At 43.1% G+C, this 27,757-nt stretch overlaps 1 protein-coding gene across 3 annotated transcripts in view; it reads left to right on the top strand.

Moving 5' to 3' along the window:
- CSTPP1 (centriolar satellite-associated tubulin polyglutamylase complex regulator 1) overlaps positions 1-27,757 on the top strand; it is a 1,657,587-nt gene that overhangs the window by 1,340,960 nt on the left and 288,870 nt on the right. For all 3 annotated transcript variants that reach the window (XM_069623190.1, XM_069623189.1, XM_069623188.1), the window contains one exon: positions 9,409-9,494. In XM_069623190.1, the coding sequence (XP_069479291.1) occupies positions 9,409-9,494 (86 nt within the window). The remainder of the gene's footprint in view (positions 1-9,408; positions 9,495-27,757) is intronic.

Below are 27,757 nucleotides of genomic sequence, written 5' to 3'. Positions count from 1 at the left end.
CTAGGTGAAACATAAACAAGTTTGCACAGCCTGAGGCGATTGACAACCCCATTGACGTTACTGAGGCGTGTAGGTAAAATTGTGACTTATGTCTGAAGTAGTTGTTTACCAAAATGATCTTGCTTAATTCCAGGATAAATAACGTGCTGGCTTCACAATTCCCACTTCTTAATAAGGCCCATTCTAGAGATTCCAGTCCGTCATTGTGAGGAATTGATGTGTAGAGAGACTGTACATCAAAGGATAATAGCAGGTCAGTCTCCTGTACTTTTGTCTGTTCCCGTATTGAATTCAGAAAATCTACAGTGTCTCTCAAGTAGGTGGATGTTGTCTGTACCAGTGGTTGTAATGCTTTGTCTACATAAATTGCCAGTGGATTGAATATGCTTTCTGTACTTGCAACTATTGGTCGCTGTGGTGTGTTTTTTGCATCCTAGTGGATTTTTGGTAATCCATAAAATACTGGAGTGATTGGGTAGTCATTTGTCAAGAATGTTTTGTTTTTTTGAGAAATCCAGTCTTGTTCAAGTGCCTTGTCTAAAGTTTATTTTATGATCCTCGCTACCTCCATAGTAGGATCCTGATTGATCTTAATGTAGGTGTTTTCATCCTCTAGCAATTCCTTTATCTGTTTTTCATAAAAGATGGTGTCCATAATGATGATGATTATCTGCCAGTTTAAGAGTTATGATATTATCGGCTAAATCTCTTAATAATTGGCTTTGATGTCGCCTGATGTTGTATCCTTTTGTATCGAGTGAAATTAACTGCTTTTAGGTCTTTCAACATCTGCTTCTCGAACATTTTAATGGCTAGATTGTTCACCTGAGGGTCGAAATAGCTTTTAGGTTTTATTTCCAAATATTCATTTTCCGCAGTCGGAGACTCTATAAAATCTTGTGAATCAAATAATACCTTCAATCTCATTTTCCTTGTTAGTCTGTGTAAGTTCATTTTTTCTTCTAACAAGTTTGAATTCTTAGTTGGAATGAAAGACAAGCCTAGATTTAGTACATCTAATTGGTTCTCTGTAAAGTACTTTGAAGAGATGTTAACTACGAGCTGTTTGCTTTGCTTTTCAACCTTAGATTTCGTGTTGCCTCTTCTAGCTTTCTTTTTTCTAACAAAGACGGTAGAATCGGTTGCGCGTTGGAGGTTGTAGCTTCTTGCGATGTATGCAGAATTGTTGTTCTTCGGGGTCCAGTTTTTGAGGTTCTACTATCTTCTTGCTACTTGGGACTTCACTGCTAGATTCACTTTCGTCTTGTGTTCGTGTTTTAGCGTTGGGTGGTGGTCTCCTATTCTGTGTGGGTCTTGTCTGATTGTAATGCTCCTGCCAGGTATAGACAATGTCTTGAGAATAATCCAAGTTATGCCTTCGGAACTTCCTTAACTTTCTTTGTTCAATATCTTTTTGGTAGTTCTCAAGGGTGTTGTTCACTTCCTCAATAATATTTTTTAATTCTTCTGTACTCTTAAAGGTAGCCAGTTGTTCTGTTACTTCTTTAATTTCTTTGTCTAGACCATTGACTAACTTGGATAATTCTTCTATAGTCAGGAGAATTAAATCTAACAAGCATTTATTTAAAATCTGTCCCTGCTTTTTGACAAAATCAGGTTATCTTTACAGAGCGTTGGTCTCAGGTATACTCTTAAACCATGTGGGATTCTTTGGGCCCGATAATATTGTGCCAGTGTTGTTGCATGGGGTTTTTGCGATATTCCTCTCCTAATGACTCTCTCCAATTGTGTCATACGTTTTTCAGGATTGCTTGCTGTTGGAATGCTACAACTCATGGGTAGCCAACTCATTGTAGCTGTTTCCCTGCATTTATAGTAGCATTTTAATGGGGGGCAACTCCCCATATCCCCCTTACAGCCTAACTCTGCACCACCCTAAAAATGTCACAAGCTTTGCAGCAAAACCGCTGCACTGAGTTGGCCTCTAGGAGATGGGCAGGTACCGAAATTTGAAACTTATCCTTGTCACAAATTTATTGTATGTCTAAAAATGAGCTCATTCTAAGTGTAATGTATTGTAAATTTCATTGATGTATGAATAATATTAATCAATTCCAGACAAGCATCCAATTCTTGATTGTACTATATTTCAAATTCCAATTGCTTCAGCATATCAAACATTTTCATGGAACAAGTTTTATTAATTGTTGGGGAAAGTTGGAGTCAAGAACTGGGTACATTGATGATATTTTTGTCCTAAGGCATTCATCAAATGAAGAATGAGATGCTTTTCTTAAATTGTTTAATCCCATTCATATATTGATTAAATGCCAATACATGTTTATTTAATGTTGATTTGTATGGCAACAACCACACTCCCAGAATGCTCTGTGACTCACCAAGAGACTTTAGAGAGGAAAGACAAAACAGAAGGGATACAACAATCTGATAATTCAAAAGTCTTGTTAGAGTTAGATTTGTATATGTGCAAAGAGAGAAGTGCAGACAAGTAGCAAATCCCGCTGGGCTTGCTAGATGAGGCAAGTGTAGTGCTAAGGAAAAAACATACAGAAAATACATAGCTGATAAGAGTTTTAGCAGATGAACAGCTAATACAAGTGTACTGTTGCAGAACATCAATTGATCTTAGGAACAGAGTCCATTTATCATATTTCTTTTCTTAATTCTGAAAGTGTCTGTGTGAAAAGGATCTTAAGAGTAGTGTGCTAGTCTCTTCAAGGCCCCCAGATAAGCGGGAGAACTGAGTAGCACAGAGAACTAGCAAGAGCATCCACACAGCCTCTCCGTTGGGTGGGAATACTTGCTTGAAGAGAAATGATTTGAGAGGTTTTCACTATTTTAGATTTTTGTTAGGTGGAAAGCCCACATATTACATGATGTGGTGGTCCCCTGCACCTCTGTTTGCTTTTGGGGAATTTTCCTCTCGCCCAAGTTTAACTAAAGCTTGATGGAGCGAGGGGCTATGCTTTTTGTGTTCTGCCTTAAGAGTTCTTAAGGCCCCCTCTCAGTTAGTCATGTGGCTAGGCTGGTGGCATCTGTTTGCTTTTTGTAATATTATAACCAATTAACCCAGCTGGTGTCTTTTTTAACCATTCCTCCATTCACAAAATGCAGCTAGTCTTTGTTTTCCTTGAAGACATAAAGGGGGTCACATTACTATCCTGTGTCCGTCTCTGTGTCTATGGGAGGAAAAGAGAATATTTAGTCACATTCCTGAGATACAGTTGCTGTATCCCAGGACTGAAGGCTATAACTAGCCTGAACCCAGCTCTGACTTGCATACGCAGATGCCTCTGGGATAGCACAGATTCTCCTTCTTTGTGTGAGTGAGCCCTTCCTGAGTGTCTGTATGTGCTTGGAGGGATGGTCGGCTACTTACTGACCACCTTTCTGTCTGAATGGTGCATGGTGTGGAATTGGGTGCTGTGTTCACTTAATCTCCATAAAGGCCTCCCTTCAGTTCAATATTCACAGGCAAGAGGTTCCATTTGTAGGTCTTACCAGCCCTTGTAGATAGATGACGATGTTATTGTTTCCTGAATATCATCACAGATGGCCTCCTGGCGCTTGAGTGACTTAGAGATCTGGTGGGGGCGTGTCTCTTGTTGAACCTGTTCAGGTAATCATGGGTGTTCCTGCAGTAGACCTTATGGGCAATGGTCAAGGTTTTGACCAATGAGGAGCCAGTGCAGGGACTTTAGGGCTGACGTAATGTGGTCACACCAATTCAATGTCACGAGGAGTCGGGGTGCCTTGTTTGAATCAACTGTAGATACTGATGAGGTGTTTTGGGAGGCCCAGGTACAAGCTGTTACAATAGCCCAACCTGAAAGGTCCATTGCCCTAGTAACATTATATTGCTACTTTCCTTGAATTCACTGCAGTTTTATCTATTTGCTGCTACATTGTTACTGGTGTTATTTTAACTTGAAGGATGCTGTGGTCGCGGTCAGTCCTCTTCCTTTGTGGAAGTGGGCAGTTCTCTGCTTGGCTCCCATTTCAATCATGGCCTCATATGTGCCGGATTGATTGCCTGTGTAGCCAAAGGCAGGCTTAAGGCAAACCCGTCTGCGCAATTGCCTTTGAGATGGACAGATGGTCCAGTTATAGATACACTGTCATGTGTGCAACAGCAGCATCATGGGGCTTACAACATTACGGCTCTACCACTGCTGCTGCTAAATACTCGATCTCTGCCTGCGCATGCAGCAGAAATGTATTTTTTGTTCTCTGATCGCAGCCCTGCTATGCTGTGCCTCATGGAAACGTGGCTACAGGAGAGCTCGGCTCCGGCCCTTGTTCAGGCTATCCCTGATGGCTACAAGGTCATTTCATTTAGATCGGCCCGCACCTCAGCATGGAGGCGGTGCTGCTGCAATCTTTAAATCAGAATTTTTTGGTGACCCAGCTGGGCTGCCCCAATGGAGGCCATGCTATTAAGGTGTGTGATTTCCCCTGTCTTCACATGCCATGTCCTGATTGTCTATCGACCCCCAGGTTCTCATGCCGGCCTTCTTGAACCTCTAGTGGACTTTATAGCTGATCTCCACATTAAATATATGCATTTGGTTGTGTTGGGTGATTTGAATTTGGAATTCAACCACCCTCGGGCCCCTACATTTGATTCATTTTTTGACAGTTTGTCTGACCTTGATCTCCAATAGCATGTGGTTGGACCCACTCATAAACTGGGAAACACGCTCGATGTGGTAGTAGCAAATGAAGCCCTACTCGCTTTTCAATCTGCTTAACCTATATTATGGACGGATCACTACCTGGTGACCTGCACACTTAAACTGGTGCAAGTTCATCCTAAGATTCACCCTGGCAGAGTTTGGCAGCGCTGTTGGCGTTCAGCCAACCTACAAGGCTGTATATCCTCTACCAAATGGAAATGCAGAGTGGCTATTGCCACTTCTCTTTCGCTCCTTGCTCAAGCACTCCATGTGGCAGCTGATGAAGAGGCTCTGATACGGCTCATCCAGCCATGCAACCTTCTTTCTGAGCCGCGGTTCTCGGAACAGCTGAAATCTGCCCGATTGAAACTTAGACAGGCGGAACGAAAGTGGTGCAATGCTTACGACCTCATTCTTAAATCTCAATTTAAGGCTATTTTAGCTGCAAAAAATCTTATTTTGCCCAGAAAATTGAAACTTCCCATGGTCAACCTAAAGCTCTCTTTGCAGCCGTGAAATCTCTGTCTTCCTCGACTAAGTGTGTCCCTGGTATTAGGCCTACTCAGGAGCTCTGCGACTCGTCTCAATTTTTTATTAAGAAGATTGAGATGATTCGAGCTGATATTTCAGGTAGTGTTTCATCAGCTGTGTCAACATCTACTTCTGAGAGCACGCTTCTCGAGTCGGGTGGCCCAGATACGCTGGCGGGCTGTTCCTCTTTTTTCTGAGGAATCGGTATTGAAGGCCATTCAACATATTAAGTCTAGTGCTCCATCTGATGTGGTGCCATTGGGAGTTATGAAGGAGCTCTCTCCCGACCTATTGAGTGAGATCACTATGGCCATTAACATCCCTTTTCAGTCTGGACATATTCCTCCACAATTTAAGGCCGCCACAGTGATCCCTCTCTTGAAATAGCCTTTGCTGGACTCTTCTCTTCCTTCCAATTTTTGGCCTATTTCACTCTTGCTGTTTCTTATGAAACTTCTGGAATCCTTGGTCTCTCCTCTTCTGTCCTCTTTTCTTGAGTCATCAGAGCTTCTTGAGCCAGCACAGTCATGCTTTCGGCCTGGCAGGGGTACAGAAAGTGTCCTGGTATCTGTCCAGGACGATATGGCCAGGCTGGTGGAAGCAGGGGGAGTCGGCGCCCTGAATTTATTAGATGTATCAGTGGCTTTCGACACCGTGGCCCACCCGACCCTGCTGTTTCATCTGGCCCAGATTGTAATATCTGGTCAAGTGCTAGCCTGGTTTCGTCTTTTCTGGCCGACAGGACTCGTTCTCTCCTTTTCTTGTCTGGGCCCTGCCACCTTAGCTGAGGGGTGCAGCAGGGCACTGCCTTGTCCCCCATTATCTTCAATATTTACATCTGGTCATTAATGTGTCTCATCCGCTCCCTCAGCATCAGGTGCTATATACTTATGCCGACGACACCCAGATCCTGATCCATCTAGATCTTGATCATCCTGAGGTGTCATTGTATATTCATCCGTGCCTGACGGCCGTGGTGGAGTGGGTAGGCCACAATTGGCTGAAGCTGAATGGGGACAAGACAGAGGTCGTGGTGGTGGGTTCCCTCCCTGACCCTTCACTTTGGATCTCCTCTTTCTGGCCTTCCTCTCTTGGTCCTCTCCCCGTTCCTATGGCTAAGGTAATAAATCTTGGGGTGATCCGGTTGGCGTCTCTTTCTATGAACGCCCAAGTATTGGCTGTATGCCCGACTTGCCACTTTTATCTTAAAATACTGAAGAAGGTGGTCCACATGATACTAGCCCCACTGCGTCTGCCGGTGGTTGCGGCAGACTGGATTGTTGCATTTCTCTCTACCTGGCACAGCCTAAGGGCCTGGTGCAATGACTCCAACGCCTGAGAAATCTCACAGCATGTGTGGCAACAGGTTCTCCCTATGGGGCTCACATCTCTCCAGTTTGCGCTCCCTGCCCTGGCTCCTAGTGACTCAGCGCATTGGATTTAAGGCACTCTGCATTGTCCATCGGGCGCTGCATGATCAGGGGGCAGAATATCTTCACTCTAAATGCATCCGCTACCCTCCACAACGCTCTTTGTGATCAGCGTCGGCAGGTTTGCTGTGCGTTCCCCCTTTCCGGCGCTCTCGTATTGTGGAATGACCTTCCGCTGGCAGCAAAAAACTGCCTAACCACCTGGCTTTCAGGAAAGCCTTAAAAACATATCTGTTTTAGATTACCACTATTGAGGGCCTGTTGGCTATCTGTTCCTCCCTCTCTAGTGCCATGATGCCTTCAGGCGGCCGTGCGCTATAAAAGTTCTCATAACATAACTCTGTGGTGCACATTCAGGTATGGCAGGATACACTTCAATATGAAAGCAATATTTTGATGTAAGTCGAATGTCTATAAAAAAGCATTTACACAAGCCAGTTTGTCAATTGGATTAGACTATTTTTCTCTAGAAGAGGTTCTGGCATACTATACTCAGTGACCGAAGTGAGCAGGAGCGGTTGGGAGCAGTGCTCCTCTACTTTTGAAAATTAAGTTTTACTGTTCCTATACTTTTATTTTAAAAAGAAACTGTTCCGGAATGGCATCATTTTAAAATAAAAGTGTAGGAAGAAGTTGAAACGTGCACCTTCAGTGTAGTGCACAGAACGTTCCTTTAAACAGCAGGTGCATTTGTTTTGGGGCTTGTATTGTGTGTGCCAAGTGGAGTGGTGATGGGGTTTGTGGAGATTGGGTGCAGGCCAGCAGGGAACATAGTTCCGCTACTTCTTTTCGCGCACTTCGACCACTGACTATACCTGTTCTTTTTAGCCACCTTGAGAACAATCTTTTAGGGATATACCTTCATGGGTATTCTTTCTTTATTTTCGCTTACTTTTGTAACATATCTAAATATCTTTCTGCCTGTACTTTCTTCAGAAAGTTTTGAATTGGCTGTATGGAATTGTCGGTTGTCTTCTGGGAAGTGGACTGTCATACTCCAGTAATGTATTGCTCCCACATGGGTGTGTATGTGTGTTTCATCCACATTTAAACATCCTCTCAGTCATCCATGCTCCCTTTCCAAATCGCGATGCTGTCTTGCCAGCATTGGCCATATTAAGTAAGATATGTCAGGCCAGGCATGAACGCTGTGCCCATTGCACTACCTTTCATTTGCAAATTTACAGTACAGATATAGGGGAACAAATTTCTAGTCTGTGCAATTGCCATTTTTTTCTCTATAAAATCCATTAGTACATCACAAGGGGACCGCCTCATTTTAAAGCTGATTCAACTACCTTTATGGCATCATTCTGTAGGATATGGCTATATTGGTAAGTCATATCCAATGTGACCAATATTTCCTAATTTGTTATCAAATTTTAGCCGTTCTAGCACATATATAATATATTTAGAGTCAAGTAGAAATATTGATGTGTGTTTAACTAATGGGTGGAAGAATCAGTCAAAATATTTACAGATAGTTTAAAAAATAGAACCATGTCCAGGCATGATCTAATTTCCTGGAGGGTTTATGGGATTTTGTTTAGTTTCAGGGGGGTATAGGAAGTAGAGTAGCAAGCATTTGCTATATTAATGTAATTAAATGCATTGTATGAAATATAGCTTTCATCCTTTCACAAACAAGGAAGGTTGAGTTTTAAAGTCCTAAAGAGCATCTAATTCTTCCTTTTTTATGTTATTAAATCAGTATGCTGACAAGTGAAAGACCTTGTAACACAGCTCTCTGGAAAGCCAAAACCTCAGGGGGTATCATAGTATCCTTCGGGATAAAAGTAGGTCTAATTCTCAACCCCATGATTTCAGTGAAGGTATTCATGTTGTGTTTATAAAAATATACATTTTTTACCTAAACTTTTGGAAAATTGTTCTGATTTTACTTTTGCTTTCTTTATCATTCACATCTTGAGTTAGGACAAAAGACAAACATTTATTCAGTAGCAGACATTTTGCATCCTCAAGATCACATGAAGATTATAAGAAAATCCCCTTTTGCTCACATTTGTGAGTCACCTCCACTTTTAGGTTGTCTTTTATGGTGTCCAAGACACCCAATTAATTCAATATTTTGACTAAACAATATACATTATTGGGTGGTCCGCAACCACCCCCAAAACATTCATATATCAACATTACTGGTCATACATTTGAAACAATTATTTTCAAATATATTCCTTACCTTTTAAATCAATGTTACATCAATCGCACAATGAATGGTTGGGGCAGCATGGGCCCATGTTGTTCCTTCATCCGCCAAGGCTTCAGGGTGTAAACTTTCAGTGCACTGTCTTTTGATCCACTGGGAGTGCTTGTGGTTCTTTGTTCGTGATGCCTTAGATTGATCCATCATGGAGGTTTGTGGTTCTCATAGTGACACTGTACATTAAACCAATAGGTTGTCGAGGGAAAGGCAAAAGATAAAGGGACTGCTTTAAGGAAGAGTGGAACAAAACAAGGGGAAAGTGAAGTAACATACCAGAAGGTAGGGAGCTGATCGATCCTACAAGACCTTCAAGAGGCAATTACTGGTATATCCTGCAGTCCTCAGACACATGATTCATTCCTCGATGTGATTGTTCTCTTCTCTGCTTATTTTGACTGCACACTCATCCATTTGACTGCTCTCTGCTTTTCATTGCACAGTGCGCCTCGTCACTGATCTCATTTATGTGACGGTCCGTGAACTTTGTTCCATGAAGCAGTTCTGTTACACCTGTGATCACAACAGAAGCTGCATCTTGCAGTAATCTCTCTCCATCTTCTTTCAGGATTGTTCTAATGGAGGACGCCATGGACTGCCTCATGTCTTTCTCAGATTTCCTCTTCGCCTTCCAGATTCAGTTCTATTACTCTGGTGAGTAGATCCACTCAGTGGTTTCTATCAGTAGAACTGCTAAATAAGTCGCTGGTACGTTCAGTTGTGATGTGGTCTTGGTTTAAAAACGTAACTTTGTGGTTTCTGCTAAGTACAGCCGCTATGTGTTGTCTGACAAGTGGAACTGCTAGGAAACGATTTTTGAGTGACCATGAGGCCTCTTGTAAATAAGGTTGCTATGTCTTCCCTGGCAAGAGCATATATAAATAAGCATGCTCTTCTACGTATCATCACATGTGGTATCTGCCGAGTAAGGCATTTGGTCTCTAGTTACATTAGCAGTTATCAGTTTTACACTAGGTAGAGCTGCTGTGTACTCTCAGGGAGCCACAGCTGATGTTTAATCTAAGGTAGACACAGCTGCTGTTTAATCTCAGGTAAGAAGAGTATAGGTACAGCTGCTGTTTGGTTCCAAGTAAGTAGAACTGCTGGTTGGCTTCGGGTAAGAAGAGCTGTTGTTTGTTTCCATTTAAGAAGAGCTGTTTTAGGTCTCAATAAGAGCTGGTGTTTGGTTTCTGGTAAGAAGCAATGGTGTTTGGTTTTGGTTGAAAAGAGCTACTTTTTGGGTCCAGGTTAGAACAGCTGCTGTTTGGTTCTGGGTAAGAAGAGCTGCTGTTTGGTCTCTGGTAAGAAGGGCTGCTGTTTGGTCACAGGCAGGAAAAGCTGCTGTTTGGTCACAGGCAAGAAGAACTGCTGTTTGGTCACTGATGACTAGAACCACTATGTGCATGTAAATGCCTATTTGTAAATACTGGTAACATTATATTTTATAGGGTAATTTTCAATTTTACTGTGTATGCGAGAATTATATAAAATTGAAATGTATTTTTTGATCATTGGCCATGCAAACTGACTTTTAAACTTAACATTTCATTCTGGAAACTAGTTCTTAGATCACACCAGATCGTCACTGCACAGCTAAGGTCATGGGGTTCTGTTGACTATGAAAACAAACAGTGGATGGCCTTCCTGGCAGAGCCCACATAAGAATTGGTGTACCTCTGCATACAGATATATTTGGGGCACCATATAAAGATATTTAGATTTTGGAAACTACCAACATTGGAAACCATATTTACAGTAATTGCACTTAATGATTATATAAGTTGCTCATGCCCCAGTGTCCCCTCCCTTCACATTGTCTGCCTACAGGTTAATTACAGTTCCTTTTAGAGTGGGCGATTGATTCACATCTGAAATTGCTTGAGAATAAGGGTTATCAAATAAATCTACACGTTGCTGTAATAAGAATTACATGGCAGTTTGGCTATATGAAATGATTTTATTGTGAAACCGCATATGATAATAGTTATGGCAAAGGCTGTAAACTAATATGCACATGATTTAACTAAAACCTATCCAATGCTTTTCCATTTAATAAAGTGGGAGCAGAGACCAGGTATGCAACCTTATACTATACCATCATTCAACGTGCCTGAAATGTAAGCAAGTCATTGGGATCACTCATTAAGCACAGGGTTATTGGACATAAGAAAAAAGTCAAAACCTGACAATTATTTGACTGGTTGGCCATGGGTTATGCCAGTTGAAGGGTGGTGGATGTGGTCTTCTTTGGCTTCAAAAAAACCTTTCGATGCTGGTGTCACCAACATGTCTTACCTCTTGTTTCCTGTTCCATTGGGATTGATAGAGGTAAGGCCTATCCGTCCCGGAAACCACCTCAGATAGAGTGGGAATGGAAACACTCCAGTTGAGGTGACCGTCCGTCCATATGGCAAGGAAATTAATATGGAGGAAATCGGATTTCCAGAAAATAAACTCCACTAGGACACTCTAAAAGGAAGCGCCCTTTTGGAAGGCATAGCATTGCGACATGCCGAGGAACAGCTCTGGTTCCTTTTTCTTCCAGATTCACACGGGAGAAGACGCGTCGTCATGCCGATGGCATATGGACCACATGGGTGGCGTAGGAGGCACCCATCTTGGAACCGAGCCGTAGCATAATCAGCAGCCATTTTAGAACAACCGTGCATGTCTGCAGCGTCTGTAGAGGGTCCTGGAGCGGGGTGCAGGCATCCTAATAGTATGTCCCCTTCCCGATGTAGGTGGCCCAGGTTTCCAAGGGTAACAAAGATGGAACCTTCGGAGAAGAGAAACATTGAGTTGGGAGGCAGATTCCCAGGTCCTGTCTGATGGGCTGTATCCTCTCCAGTCAATAAGCTATTGGAGCTTGCCTCGATACATGCGTGAATCACATTAAGTCATACGCTTCATATTCAGGCTTATCACCAGAGATTACAGGGGATCGAGGAATCTCTGTTGAGTAGGGAAGGGCTAGGAACAAAGGGTTTTAGGAGTGAAACATGAAGGGCAGGATGGATCCTACTCTAGCCGGGCAGCAGTTTGAGGTGAAATGCCACAAGATTGATCTTCTTGGTAACCAAATATGGGCCAAAGTATTTGCGGTTCTAAGTATGTATGAGATAAATAAAGTATATTGTGTGACGAATAAGCCCATCGGGCTTGCCTACTGTTGTAGCATTCGACTTGTTGAAGGACCTATAGATTTCTGTGGTTGGAACCTATCACCACGATATGTCGGACTCCAAGCAAGAACTGATGGTACTCTTTACAAGTGGATTTCATCACTAAAGTAGAGCACTCGCTTTGACATCAGTGCAGAGCCTTCGAATGCAGGTTCGAATCCCGGCAGCGCCAAATTCAGCGTTTCATCCTTCCGAGGTCGATAAATGAGCACCACACACCGTGGGTAATAATAAGCAGCGCTCAGATACCTGAGGGTTCGTAGCGCTATATAAATGCCAAATTATTATTATTATTAAAGGCTGAAGTAAAGGCCTCCATTAAATTCTTAAAGGCTTTTTGAGCTTTAGGATTTCATTCCAAGTCCTCGGTAGGTTTAAGCAGATTGGTCTGAGGTAGAATGAGACGGGAAAGGTTAGAAATTAACTTCCGGTAAAAGTTGGCTAAACCAAAGAATCACTGAAGTTCCTTGATACTGGTAGGAGTTGGTTATCCAAGGACGACTTTGACCTTTTTGAAATCCATAGAGAGGCCTTCTCGCGATAATCGGTAACCCAGATATAGCACAGATGAGACTTCTAACTCACATTTTTCTGGTTTAAGCACGAGGTGATCATCCTTTAGTCTCTGCAATACTGACATGCTGAGTGTGTTGTGACGGATACTTTGAAAACACCAATATGTCGTCCAGATAAACTATGGTGGTGTGACCTATAAGAACAGAAAACAGATGGTCCATGAAGCACTGGAACACAGCAGGCACATTAGCCAAGCCGAAGGGCATCACCCGATATTCATAATAGCCATTCTGTGCTCTGAAGGAAGTCTTCCATCCGTTGCCTTGACTGACTCTGATCAGATGGTAAGCTCCTCTTAGGTCCAGTTTGGTGAAAACAATGGCCCTTTGTACAGCAGTATGGATGTCCTGAATAAGCGGGAGTGGGTATTTGTTCTTTATAGTGATCTTATTCAGACCCCTGAAATCCTGTCTCTTTTAGATATAAAAAACAAAGGGGTGCCCCAGGAGATTTGGACTCAATAGTAAGGTCCTCCTTGATGTTCTTTGCCAACTATGATTTGAGAGCTTCCTTTTTGTGTTTGGACAGGGCATACATATGGCGAAAGGAACTGTGGACCACAGAACTAGGTCAATACAGCAATCTTCACCCGATGAGGTGGCAGGACTCTAGTAGGATTGTCCTAAATATCTTAGTGAAGAGTCCGTATTTGAGAGGTACCATAGAGATAAAGCAAATAGTGACACTAACCGAGTGGTATTCCAGACAGTAACAGGCATTTTGTGAGACAATGTACACCAAGACATGCATTTTCCCAAAAGAGTGTTTTTGCCGTCCAGTTAATGTAGGGGCTGTGGTATTTGAGCCACAGTCCAAGTATAACTGTACAGTGAACTGTAGTAATCAGATCAAAATGGAGTGTCTCCTTGTGGGCCGCCAACTTCATGACCAAGGCCTCTAGGTGGTGAGTTACTGGTCCATATAATAAGGGGCATCCATCCATGCCTTCAACAGGTTTCCGCCTTCAACAGGTTTGGCAGCAGCCTTTTGAATCATGGAAAACTGATGGTCCCGTGCCCAATCCTGGTCTAGAAAAATGCCAGCAGCGCCGGAATAAATTAGGGCAGGCACCATTCATTTATTGGATCCAGTAGCAGGGGCCAGCACTACTAGAACTATAAGATGGTTATCTCCTGTATTAGTCTGCTCCGAGTGGAATAAACAGAAATAGTCAGAGAAACACGCTCCTCGATTCCTAAAGGAGCAGGTACTGGCGTTTCACGGCTTTCGTGGGGGGGAAGTTGGGAAATTGCAGACCAGATGTTCTGAAAATGCACAGTACATACAAAGGCTGTTCTGTCAACGGCGTTGGCATTTCATATTCATCAATGGGCCATGAGCAGTACCAACTTGCATAGGTTCAGGCTCCAAGTGATCCTTGTGGTCACCAGGAGATGGAGAGAGAAGACAGGCGGCTGTGGGCTAAGTTTTCTTCTTTCAGTGCGGCATTCCTGTAACCTGTCAATTGCAATTGCAGAACCAGCGTGAATAGCTCTTTTAAGGAGTGTGGTCTTGGTACTCAGGCCAATTAATCCTTAAGCTCCTTGGAGAGTCCTCTGTGGAACAACGCATATTGGACTATACAGAAAGAGAAACACAAGAAACACCTGTGACAAATCCCAAACTGGTCCAAAAGGGTTTGGTTCTCAGACCTACAGAAAATGAGAAGCAACTTCCACCCCCATCCATCCTGGCACTGCCTGTTCCCCTTTCTTTCTTCATTCTGACAGCAAGCATATCATTCCAAATTTGAGTCTTCTCTAAGCTACTTTAGTACTTTAGGCATAATTGTTGAATACAAGAGCTAGTTCTCTTGCATCAGCATACTTTTCTCATTTTTATTAAGATTCACTTATAATCATGCAATTGTCTCGGGAGGATAGCTCAGGGGCAACGTGCCCGCCTTGGCAGCAAGATGATGCGGAGCAACACAGGTTCGATCCCCGGGTCCGCGCTTGGAGGCCTCTGGGTATTAAGCGCGTTATAAATAAGCAATTATAATTAATAATTATAATAATTAATCACATTTCCATCTATGTTCTTTAAGCAATCATTTACACACAAATGTATTTTTCCTTCCCATATCTATATTCTACAGAATCTAACCTATGTTACACAAACAGAATGTGTTACTCGAGCAATATCAACACCAATTGTGCAGACATTTTGGACCAGATTCCCAAATGTTTTTTGGGCGCAAGCGATGAGATGTGCCAAAAAAAGTACACCCCAATCTACAAAGTGCATCTTAATGTGTGTATCTTAGATGCACACATTCAGATGCCCTTTTCCCCAGCCTTTGCACATTTGCACGAATAAGGGGGCATTTCAGCACATTTCAGTGTGCATCTTGAATCCACAAACAGACTGCTTAGGATGACGGGGTGGCCCACAACAAATAATCACACTGGAGATGGGAAGAAGTTCACAGGGTGTTTATTTAAAATTACAAGTGGTTGGTCTGAGGGTTTGACGGGTAGGTCTCAGGGCTAAGTGGGTTCTTGGCAAATTTGGCACTAGGGCCGTTCCTCTCTATCTTCACTAGCCGGCCTTGTCCCTGCCTCCCTAACCCAGGCATCCATAACAGGATGTTAGACGCTAGAGCCAGGCAACCCCTACTTTCTCTTGTTCTTTTTAAGACTAAGTGTGGTTCCTTATTGGCTACCTGACGCCCCCGGGGTCTTCTTACTCTTCCTCTCCCAGCCCCGCTTAGTGTTTTAGGGGTGTTATGGGATTGTGCCTCCTTCCACCAAGGTCCAGCTGCTTGTCTTGCACGCACAGTCTCGACTGACCCTACCCTGCACCATGTCCCAAAATGTTCTCCACTCACCGTACTAAAAATCCCTCCGATCTCTCACTCTGTCTTCCCACCTCCACCCTTTAATCTTACTTCTCCTCTTACTTCTTAACTCCTTCACTTACTATTATTGCTACCTCCTGCTACCTATGCTATTATCTTCTCCTCTTTCCTTCCACCTACTCTACCTCCTCGCCTCTTGCTATTCTTCCATTGTAATCTCGATCTCCCTCTGTCGATGGTTACTCCTATTCGCCAGTCACTATCACTCTTACTATCTGGATCTCTTCCTATTTCTACTCTGTACTTAACTCTCGCTACCACCTTCTAATACTTACTACTGCTCTATTGCTTTTTCTACTCACTACGCTCCCTGCAACCTACTCCACTTCCAGTATTATCCCTTACCCTGCTACCATTACTACTACTTACTCCCTCACTCGCTATTCTCCTACTCTACAACTACTACTACCTCTGTCAATACTACCACTAACACTTTGCTACTCCTACTCTACCTCTACTCCTCACACTTTCCACTCTCACACTAAAACACGACACAGACCCCCTGTTAACAATATCCTTTGTACTCCAATCACTCTCATCTCCTCTGGTCACTTGGACACCTCCTTCACCACTACCTGTCCTCATCCTACTAACCCACGCTGAACACTCACCAGGTCTCCCTTTAAAATCCCCCTCCCATGATTGGATATTTACCCTAGCCAATCACTTAACTGTCACCAGGGGGGGTCATGGGGAGGGTTTAGGGTCTTCAAAAAGAACTTGCAAGCCTGAATGGATGGGCCCCTAATCACATAACCAAGCTAGGTGATGCTGTAGAGTCAAACTAACCCAAGTCTCACTGAACCGCATAAGCTGACACATTATAAACATGTTTGCAACAGTTAAAACACTCCCATATATTTTATTGCCATCCACCCCATATGTGTTTGGACAAGACCGCTACAAAGAAATCTCATCTTTCTCCAATTCTTCCATTCTCATTGGCCACTTATAATCTTAACTACCATCTTCAGATCATCTGTAGAACACACTTCTTCCTAGCATTCCTCCGTGGTAGGTCATCACATCCTCACACAGTTAAACATTTGTGCGCAAACATAATTCATTACTAGTAACAACTCGCCTGAGCCCTTTAACCTTAATTATAATTGCACATGGTTTGCATTTCCAGATCAATAGTCAAATTGTCTTCTTTGTTTACATTTGAACCCTCCTGTTGACGCTTCATCTGTTGAGAAACAAAATAAAAGCTTTGAGTCATTACAGGATGAGTGTAGGATTCTTATGATATTGGCTCTGGGCACACCAGTCGTAGGTGATCAAGGTTGAAATTTAAGTTGGCTTGTTAGATCATACTTCAATAAAAGGGTGCTTACTAGCTGGAATTGGTGCCACTGGGTCTTTATGATTACTAAAAGTGCTGACACGTGTTTCGACACTCAAGGGCCTTTATCAAGGCAGCTTGGATATATCATGAACATCTAGTGATAATTGGTGGCATATTACCTGGTGCAGTATTGGGCACTGGATAGTGCTAAGGAGGCCCAGTGCCTCAGTCTAACGTCTCCTCGTTGGTTGGTGATCAATGCGATCATTATTTTTAAATAATCATGCATTTCATCGTCTAGTGCCCTCGCTACACTGTGGGAATCTGCATTTGCCGTTGTTGGGGGTGGGGGGTGAGAGGAGTTCTCAATCAGCGTCCAGTCACCAGCTCATGGGGCATTAAATGGTGATCTGAAAATGGTTGGTTTCTTAGTGCATATAATTCAAGGGGTAGGCAATGTAGCCATCCTTTCTTTAATGTCAATTTGAGCTTCGCTATCCTTTCCTTCAGAAGCCCAGTTAATCTCTCACATATGCCGTTGACATGCAGGTGATAGGCCAAAGCAAACGTATGCTTAATGCCTAAAATTGAAACTGTATTTTCAAAGAGTTAATTCACAAAATGCAGTCCATTATCAGAGCACAAAACTTGACACACCCCCCATCTTGGAAACACGTTGGGACTACAAACTTTGCAGTGCATACAGCATCAGGATGCGTGCACGAACCTGCTTCAATCCATCTGGAAAAGGGACAAACTACAACTATAATGTATCAATAGCCATTACATGTTTGCAACATATCCACATAATCTATGTGCAGGTATTGGAGGGGGCCATTAGGTCTGGAGATTACTCCTCTCACCATTCGCAGGGTGTGCCCTGCCGTAAATATTTGGTACACAATATAGTTTACAATAAACTGTGCTACATGCTCACTGAGGTTCGGTATGAACCAGTTTTCTGCTATAGTAGCAAATAGACTCTCTCAAGTCACCTGCGTGGGATAGTGGAGCTGCTCCAATGCTACTCTCAATAATGCTAAAGGCATAACTGGCTTTCCTATACTGTCCTATCTCCAAATTGCCTCAGTGGGGGATCAAGAACACCCACGCTTTTTCCATAGCTCCTTTTCTTCTTGCAGTGCTCATCCTTGTATCTCAATGAACTGTACAATGGATGTCATATTTAATCCTTCTTTTACCAACATGCATCGCCCTGTCGCTTTCTTTAAATCTTTTAATTCATCTTCATACATGGTTGAATAACATGCGGCACTAAGTCTGCGGCTTTGTTCCCGCGAGAGATTAAATCTTTTATTTTTTAATATGCTGTGCATTTCAGGATGGCTATGGTTGCTGGAAAGCATAAGGCTTCAATGAGTTTGTCTAATAGCCCTGCATGTTGAACTGCAGTGCCGTCTGCGTAAAGGAAGCCCCTCCTCTTCCAACGTGCTAGGCCTGCGTGTACAGTTGACATCACATAGGCGGAGTCAGAGTACACCGGCACTTCCTCATCCTCAAAACTTCGTAATGCATCAATAAGCGTGGCTAATTCTGCAGTCTGTGCGGAATAGGTTGACGGTAATCGTCTGCTTATTAGTACTTTGAAGGCGCCCTCTCGGGTCACCCTTACTACTGCTGATCCTGAATGCCTGGATGAACCATCAATCAAAACCACTTCCCCTCTTCTTAGAGCATTCTCTCTAGAATGTTGCATTTAGATAGCGCTATGAACCCTCAGAGATCTGAGCACTGCTTGTTATTACCCACGGTATGTGGTGCTCATTTATCGACCTCGGAAGGGTGAAAGGCTGAGATTGGCCCTGCCGGGACCCGAAGCTGTGCATGGATGTCAATGCGAGCGCTCTACTCGCTGTGCTATCTGACTGGGGGGAATATCATTATAACATTCAGTGTATGTAACACAGTAATGCACATCATCATCTTCTCCCACTGGTACAGCTATGAAAGTTGCTGGATTCACTATACTATACCTTAAAATTTTGGTTGCAGGGTTTGAGATAATTACCTCATACCCCAATGCTCTGAGTGGTCAACATACTTTTGGGTTTCTCTAAAATTGCAACAAATGCATCCTCTACAAATAAAGTTACAGAACACCTCATAGTTATACTTGAAGCCTTTTCTATGGCAAATGTAGCAGCTGCCAAAGATTGTTCGCAAGGATAGTGTCCTTTCATAACCGGGTCTAGAATCCCACTGTAATAAGCCAATGGTTTATGACCATGTCCTAATGTCGTCTTCTGTGAAGGACTGCTGTCATGACTTTGCCATTTGAATGGGAACATAAATAAAATTCTTCACTGTACTTTGGAATCCATAATACAGGAGCTGTATCACATTTTTTAATTCATGAAATCCTTCAGTCATGTCTTCTGTCAACACTAATTTAGTTTTAGCCACCTGTGTTTCTTTGAGCGCTTTTAAAAGTGGTCAAATATATGTATTGTAGTCAAAGATCCATGCTCTGCAATAATTGCATAGACCTAAAAATTGCTGCATTTGTCTCACTGTGTTTGGCTGTACGGTTCTCATATTGGCTTCTGCTCTTTCAGGTGTTACTCTTTTCCCTTCATTGATAATACAATAACCTTTCTTTGTCTACTTTGTACCCCTTCACTGCGAGTATCGTCATAAGTTTGACAGAGTCTTCTCTCACTGCACACTAAAATGTCATCTACATATTGAATTATACTGATTTTGAGCTCAACATTTCCTAAGCCCATCTGAAGGACTCTGTTAAGGATAGACGGGGACTCAAAGTACCCCTGAGGTAATCTAGTATGTTTCAGGTGAATTGTTCTATATGAAAAGGAAGTCAAATCCTGTGAGTTTTTGTGTAAGGGAATTGATAAAAATGCATTTTTCAAATCAACAACAGTAAAATACCTGGTTGTTGATGGGACATTGCACAATATTGTCACAGGGTTTGTAACTAAAGAACACTCTGCTTCGACTATATGGTTTAAATGGTGAAGGTCCTGAATAAATCTCCACGACCCCCTCCCCTTTGATTTATTGACAGGGTATACAGCCGTGTTGCATGGAGAATCTGATGGTACCAAAATGCCTTGCTTCATTAAGAAGGATATAGTTTCGAATATCCCCTCATCCGCTTCTCTGGACATCGGATATTGTTTTGCACGTGGCAAAATAGCTCTTGGTTTAAGCTTCATTTTCACTGCTTCTACTCCTTTCAATAATCCCACATCATATGGACTTGTGGTCCATAAAATACTTGGCACTTTTTCCATGTCTACCTGAAAAAATTATGGCTTTTTCTTTTACCATTGCCATTCTCAGTGGTCCCTCTATGCTCTCAACTTTACGTTAGACTTATAAAGAATACTAGTTCGTCATCTGAATAGTCATCCCTAAATAGTTCCTCATCAGTCAAGTCTTTCAGTCTATATCCTTCATTGAGTGCTTTCACTGTTCTCCATCCCCTTCTTTCGTCTGTCCCATGAAGCATCACCCTTTCTTCTCTTACCACAGCTGCGTTTCTAATTCCAAAGGAATAACTTGCCCTTCCTCATCCATGGGAATTTCCGGCCTGAACAAAAATGTATTAGGCATCCTTATCATTTTACCTGCCAATTTGGGTAACCATGATAATAAAACGTTCACTCCATACAAGAATACTTCCTTGTCTGGAGGGACTCCCCTTAAAGGAATGGTTCGGTAAACATTTTGTATTGCCCCCACGGGTCGGCCATGTGTTTTTAAGCCTAAGTCGCTCAATTTTAGAAAAATGTCCTATGGACCTTACCCGAGTTTTCGTCCATTAAACGCACGCGAAAACAGGCATCAGGGAGCTGCCATTTTGTGATAATCCTATCATTTCTCCCATCGCCCTGGCTGACCTGCTTTTGCGACACTAAATCATATCCCCCGCCCCTGAGCCTGTCATCAGCAGACGCGTACCACCCATTTCACAACGCCAAAGCACGTCTCGTGTCAACATTCGCTGCGCTTCAGCTAATGACGTGTCGCCATGGAAATGGCAGGACGCCTCTTTCCTCAATAAGTATAAACAGACCGTTTCACAACACACAGCAGCAGATTTTCGATTCCATTCCTCTCTCTGTGTTACTTTGAGTATTCTGTGACTCGTTTCTGTGCTCTGGTCAGCTACCTTCGTTGCTTGTAGCCCATGTGAACAGATACCAGTACCACTGCTATAAATTATTTTAGTTTGTTTAACACACAATGGCTACAATAATGCCCTACATGTACGAGCCCGAGTATACCGAGGAGGAACTACTGGAAAGGGAAACACGCAAAAACGATGGGTCTTCGGACGGCAGTTGGGAGGACGATTCAACAGCTGAAGAGCCTGGACCTAGTCGCATGGACGGTGTTTCCACCTGGTGCACATGCAATCGGTGCGAGCTAATGCCAACCGAGGACGAGAACTGCTGCTGCTGCTGTGAAAACTCATAATGCGTGGCCTACATTTCGGAAGGCGAGCCACGACCGCAATGCATCACCGAGCTGCCAGACTTCAGGGCAGCCTGCCTCACACGGTCCGTGTTGAGGATAATCATGGTGCTTATGCACGAACTTCGCGCAACTGTTCGTCCTCGTAATCCGAGTAACGAGTAAGTATACTCTGCTTGTCATGCCACTCCTATTTCATGGTCTTCTACTATATCCAAAATTACATATACATATCATTGTAACGCATGAAAGTCGTTCAATAGAGTGCAATGTCTAGATAGCATTTGTCCGAGCAGAATGCCATTAGTTACAAGAATTGTCATTGACAACAAATGTTTATTAAACTTATCTTGGTCATTTAAAAACAGTTTGTTTCATTCATTTTCACAGGTGGTACAGGCTGGTGGCCTATCGTTCCTTTACATGGTGGCTTCACGGGAGGCTTGGACACCGCGTTCGAAGAGTAATACCCGCCTGTGCCGTTCGTGCCATAAGAGAAACGTTCCCGAGTGACAGCGGTCAGTACATTGGATTTTCTCTCACTGTGCTGCAACCTGACCTGTACAATGTGTAAAGTCTTGTATTTTTGTGTCATCAAAATAAGATACAAAATAAAACACCACATATATTTTAACAACAGTTGTTTCGATTTTTTAAATGAATCAAGTGTGTCTCCATTCAAGGATGTACGTCAGACATCTGTGCTCCGAATGGGTGAAGGTCAGGTCGCTGTGAAGCAGGGTGGTCACTATCTAAGCTAACATAATATATTCTCAATAATGCATGCAGGTATTGAGGACACGTTTGTAGAGATGAACGAGCTATGTGCTTAGTTCAGGCTGGTTCACATGCAGGACAGTGATCGAAAAGGAAGAGTGATGTGTTACATTTATTAGCTGTTGCAAATACCTCTGGAGTTGTCCAGTCAGAGTGGAAACGAGGGTGGGGGCCATGTGCTGTGCGCAGTGAGGCCTGGTCACCAAGATGGATTGGAAAGGGGGTACAAAAATGGATGCCCCGTGTCCTGCTCAGTGGTCCCATCTACGCGAATGTCAACCAAAGTTAACATCACATAAGGGCAAGGGGTGAACCCACTACTGGAGGCACTTGGTCCGAGTTTCTACTGAGAGGTAAAGGATGAGAGGGGCCTGATGGCCCCTCGCTCCCACACACTTGCCTGCATGCCCACCGGCCCATCCATCCCACCCCCCTCTATCAAAGGCGGTTCGCACCCGGGGATGAGTGCTGGCATGGGGGGCTGTCACGGGCGCAAACGGCCAAGGTGCCAAACAGCATGTACACTTCAAAAGGTATCCCACGCCCAGGGGCCATCACTCACATGGCCTCCTCAGACCCCGTGTCTCCACACAGGCCTCCCCTGAGGCACGCCGTCCCCCTGCAATCCACATAAGTGTGTCTCCATTCAGCAGTCTTCCTGTGCCTTATCTGTACGCCCCAGGCCCATCCATCCCACCCCCCTCTATCAAAGGTGATTTGCACCCGGGGATGAGCGCTGGCATGGGGGGATGTCACGGGCGCAAACGGCCAAGGTGCCAAACAGCATGTACACTTCAAAAGGTATCCCACCCCCAGGGGCCATCGCTCACATGGCCTCCTCAGACCCTGTGTCTCCAGGCAGGCCTCCCCTGAGGCAGGCCGCCCCCCCTGCAAACCACATAATACCACGACATACACACGTCATTCATTCACAAACACACCCCTGTTTCTAATACTTTATAAACCACTTGATATGTCTCATGAGAACATCTTTGTGCTTTGCAAGTCAACTCCTGAACCTTCTACCTGAGAAGCACTGAGATCTATGCTAATCTGCTCATCGTCATGCTATCTGTGACCGCTTCGAGCAAACTCGTCAGTGTGCTACCTGTGGCCATTTACCTGTTCTCCTGCAACATACTGCTCGGCCTGCTGAATCCAACTGTTTGTTGGTCAAGGTAAGGCCATGTATCCTAGTCATATTTCGGTCATTTTTACATTTCTATCTATTTGCGATTACAGTACCCAATAGAGCTATGGTCATTGGTCTCATTGCTATTGACTTGAGTTTCAATTGTTATGCTATCAATAGATCTATTTATTTTCATCTGTGTCAATTGTCATCAAATTGCATCCTTCGGGGGTCCAGTCTATAATGTAAGCATGTTTCCTTTTCGTGCAAGACTGAACATCCAATGGACGAGTCACATGTTCAGAGTTTAGTCACATAATTAAAAAAAATTCTGTAATTCATGCAAATACGAAGCCGCACATGATGAACTGGTATAGTTCCGGCGACCAAAACAAACCTTGCATTGAGCATGGTATGGTTCATTTACTTTTTTATGACATTTTTATTCATCAAGGTTTTATAATAATATTGATATTTACTTTTCAGAATTTTCAACAATGCCTGCCTGTTCGATTAGCGGTTGCCCTTCGAAGACCCATGCTAAATCTGAAGGCGCTACAATGCATGTATTCCCGAAAACTGTTGATCGAATAAGAGAATGGGTCAGACATTGCGGATATCCACTGGATGAGCTGGAAAGTAGAGTCCAACAAGTCTTAGAGGACAAGAGGGGTGATCGATACCGCATCTGCAGCCGGCACTTTTCCTCAAACATGTACGCCACATCTTGGGTAACAAAGAAGAATAAACGGCGAATGACACGAAAATTGCTTGCAAACACTATCCCAACTCTATTCGTCCACATTCCGCCACTGGTGAGTCAAGTGTCCGGATTTAGCTTTAGGCCTTGCGATAGTGTGTAGGTAGCCGAATGGATTAATTGATATTTTAGGTGTTGTGTCCCTTGTAATACTCCCTTGTAATACTTTCGATATTGATATGAGTGTATAGCTTTTTGAATAATGAAATTTATCAATACATTATTTTTTGATTTTATAACCCCCAAAGGAAATCTATTTATGGCCACAGGGAACTGTACTATATTGCGCATTTTCAATAGCATTATTCTCAAGTATTCTGTCGGTTTACATGGCAATTTTTTGATATTTGCATTTAGTCATCAAACAATAATTTACCTTTACAACTGTTTGACTATCCACTGAATCTGAAGCAAGAACATTCTACATCCGTGACGTGCCCGCAGTTATCAAACACTTCTAGCGCGTATCAGGTAATCATACTTGGCTATTCCGCTACAGACTTGTTTTATTCATGTCAAGTAATAGTTTTTATGCATCGTGTGATTATTTTACCAATTGTTTGGTTAGTGCCTTCCAATTGATTTACACCTTAGTTGTCATCCCCTGGTGTTTGTTTTCAGTTATAATTAGTGTTATCCATACTAATGCAAGTACTGTCTTTCAGGGAGATGCTGAAGCGTCCACCACATTGACAACAGCCCTAGATGTTCTTCAGCAGCACGAGGTATGGATACTGACAGCTCCATCAACCGTGATCTTCAGGACTGGAACACTTGTCGTTTGATTCTTCTACACCATGTTTCATTCGTGGTTGGCCTTTGATATGTACCTGTGCGATCGACCCCAAGTGTGTGTTGTGTTTTCAATATTGTAATCCTTACTAATACAAATACTATGTTTCAGCAAGTTGTTGAAGCGTCAACCCACGCACTTGATGCAGAGCCTGACATTCAAGTAATTCCAGGGGAAGCGGGACCATGCGAATACGAATCGGCGCAACAGCTTTCGGAAGTGTGCACCACATTTACAACATTCATAGATATTCTTCAGCAGCACGAGGTATGGATACTGACAGCTCCATCGAGCGTGATCATATAACGTGATTCCATTTGCTATACTTTCTTCCCTATTAACGCAAGTACTGTGTTTCAGGGAGACGGTGGAGCTTCCACTACAATCACAAGATCCCATTTAGATGATGCAGATGTAAAGAAATCGGAGAAATAAGTCGATTAAATCTGATCATATTTAAATATTCCTTGATTCTTTTAGACAATGCAGCATTTGTGGTTATATCTTTATATGTACCTGTGCCGTTTGACCCCAAGTGTGTGTTATGTTTACAATATTGAAAACCATACTAACACAAGTACTGTGTTTCAGGGAGTTGATGATGCCTCCTCTTCAATACAATCATTCGTGGCAGTCCATGCAGAGCCAGAGGTATGGATACTGACAGCTCCATCGAACTAGGTCATCAGAGCTTGAATACTTGTCGTTTGATTGTACCACACAATGTTTAAATCGTGTTTGGCTATTGAGATGTACCTGTGTGTTCGTCCTCACGAGTGTTTTATGCTAACAATATTTTGATACACAGTAATGAAAATACTATGTTTCAGGGAGTCGATGGAGCCTCATTCCGTGCTGTCCATGCGGATACAGAAAATATAGTCGTTGCAGCGCAAGAGGAAGGGGAGACATGCGGATACGAATCGGAGCAACAGCGTGCAGATGTTGAAGGTCGAGTCAAAAAAGTTGCAAAGAAAAGAAACAAAAATAAGGTTAGTTACAAACTAACTTTAGAAACATTTTTGTGCTGGGTACTATTTTATGTTTTTTTCCAGTCAATTGTACTATACTTTATCTTGTGTTTAAACTGATCATCCCTTTTCCAATCTATCCTCTAGTTACCCGTGGGTGTCCGAACTATACATACACAGACAGTGAAGCGAATGAGAGATGTTTCTTGCCAGACCATTTACACTATGGAGGAACTATTAATTCAGACGCCGCGTGTTGAGACTAGAGATGCTCATGTCCAATGGCCAGAACATGAAATGAATGTGTCCGGAGAATCCAGTAAAGTTGTAAAGGACCATTGCTACAGTGCGACCGCACCACCACAACAACATGATACTGGATGTATTGAAGATAGCTCTGAAGTAGTCGCAGATCAATTCACACAATCTACACCCACCAGAAAATTGCCACCAAAAAAGCTGTGGACACTGTTGTGTTCTCCCATCAATGTTGAAGTAGCAGATGTTGAAATGACAAAGAATGAACCAGCAGCAGCATTCACTGACGCATCAGAACTTGATAGCAGTGATATTTCTTTCAAATGTGGTGATATGTCCTCAACGTCACAGGCCGAAACAACTTTGACGCAGGATGACAGTCTAATGAAAGAGGGCAAATACATAGTATTCGACAGTTGTTTGATGAATATTATAAGTATGCGGAAATGTGGGCATTCAGTTAGAGGGAAAGTATGTGGGAAGCCATTGATTCATGTGACTTGTCAAAAACAAGGCAGTAACGTCAAAATACATGCCACCTGTAGATTAAATCATAAGTTCTCATGGTCTGCACAACCGATGCTGAGGAAACTGCCAGCAGGCAATCTACTGTGTGCAGCTGCCTCACTTTTTAGTGGGTCCAGTTTTAGAAAGTTAGAGTCTTTCTTTCAGTTTGTGGGACTCCATTTCATTTCAAAAAGGCAGTACTACAAATACCAACATGATTATCTCTTTCCGGCCATTAGTGATGCTTGGAAAATTGAACAATTGCCTCTAGCAAGTACATTCGAAGGCAAACGATTCAGGCTAGCCGGAGATGAACAGTGCGACAGCCCTGGATTTTCTGCCAAGTACTGCACCTACCACTTTCAGGACATGGATAGTAAGAAAATTGTGAGTTTGGTGGTCGTGCAGGTAACACAATGTACATCCTCAGTGGCCATGGAGAAACTAGGATTTATGAAATCAGTGGAATATCTACAATCGAGGGGAATGCACATCGACCTCATAGCCAAGGACAGACACGTTTCAATTGCCAAGACAATGAGAGAGCAGTTCCCACATATTAAACACCAATTTGACGTATGGCATCTTGCTAAATCAATCAATAAGAAAATCTTGGCTGCAGGGGAAAAAAAAGGTTTGGAAAGTATTTCAGAGTGGTCCCAGTCTATCAGCAACCATCTTTGGTGGAGCTCCAAAACTTGTGAAGGGTCAGTGGAAATACTACTTGAAAAATGGCGGTCACTGATGCACCACTGTACCAACGTGCACCGCTGGTCAGAAAACCTACATTTCCACCAATGTGAACATGGCCCTTTGTCCCCAGTGGAGGCACGGAAGAAGAAGTGGTTGAATCCATCTTCACCGACACACAAAGGCATTTTGTCTTGATAAAACTCTATCAAGAGATTTGAGGGGACTGACAGAATTCTGTCACACAGGAGGTTTGGAGGTGTTCCACAATATGTGCCTAAAGTACAGGCCAAAGCGCTTGCATTTCAGCATAAAGGGCATGAGACATAGGACTCTGCTTGCCGTCTTGGCCCATAACGAGAATCTCGGCCGTGAACAATCTAGGACTACGGGTAATGTAAGGATGCCTCGCTACACGAAGGCCTTTTCAAAAAGAAGTAAGAAATGGGTGATCAAACCAGTCTAAGAGGAAATGGAGTTTGACTTTGTCAAAAGCCTTATTGTTGCTGTATTAGAGAAGGACAGATATGGAATTTTGAACGTTTCCGTGCAGAGCACTGATCCATTGCCACCCAACATTGCCACTGTGCCATGTCCACCCTGGTTGTGAAGTACAAATCCTGGTTTAAATAATTGTAATATGATTGTCTTTTTGTAAATAA

This window comes from Ambystoma mexicanum, chromosome 11 (genome assembly GCF_040938575.1).
Source record: "Ambystoma mexicanum isolate Mex_15411 chromosome 11, UKY_AmexF1_1, whole genome shotgun sequence".
Lineage (NCBI taxonomy): Eukaryota > Metazoa > Chordata > Amphibia > Caudata > Ambystomatidae > Ambystoma > Ambystoma mexicanum.
This window is presented reverse-complemented; position numbering and strand designations above follow the sequence as displayed.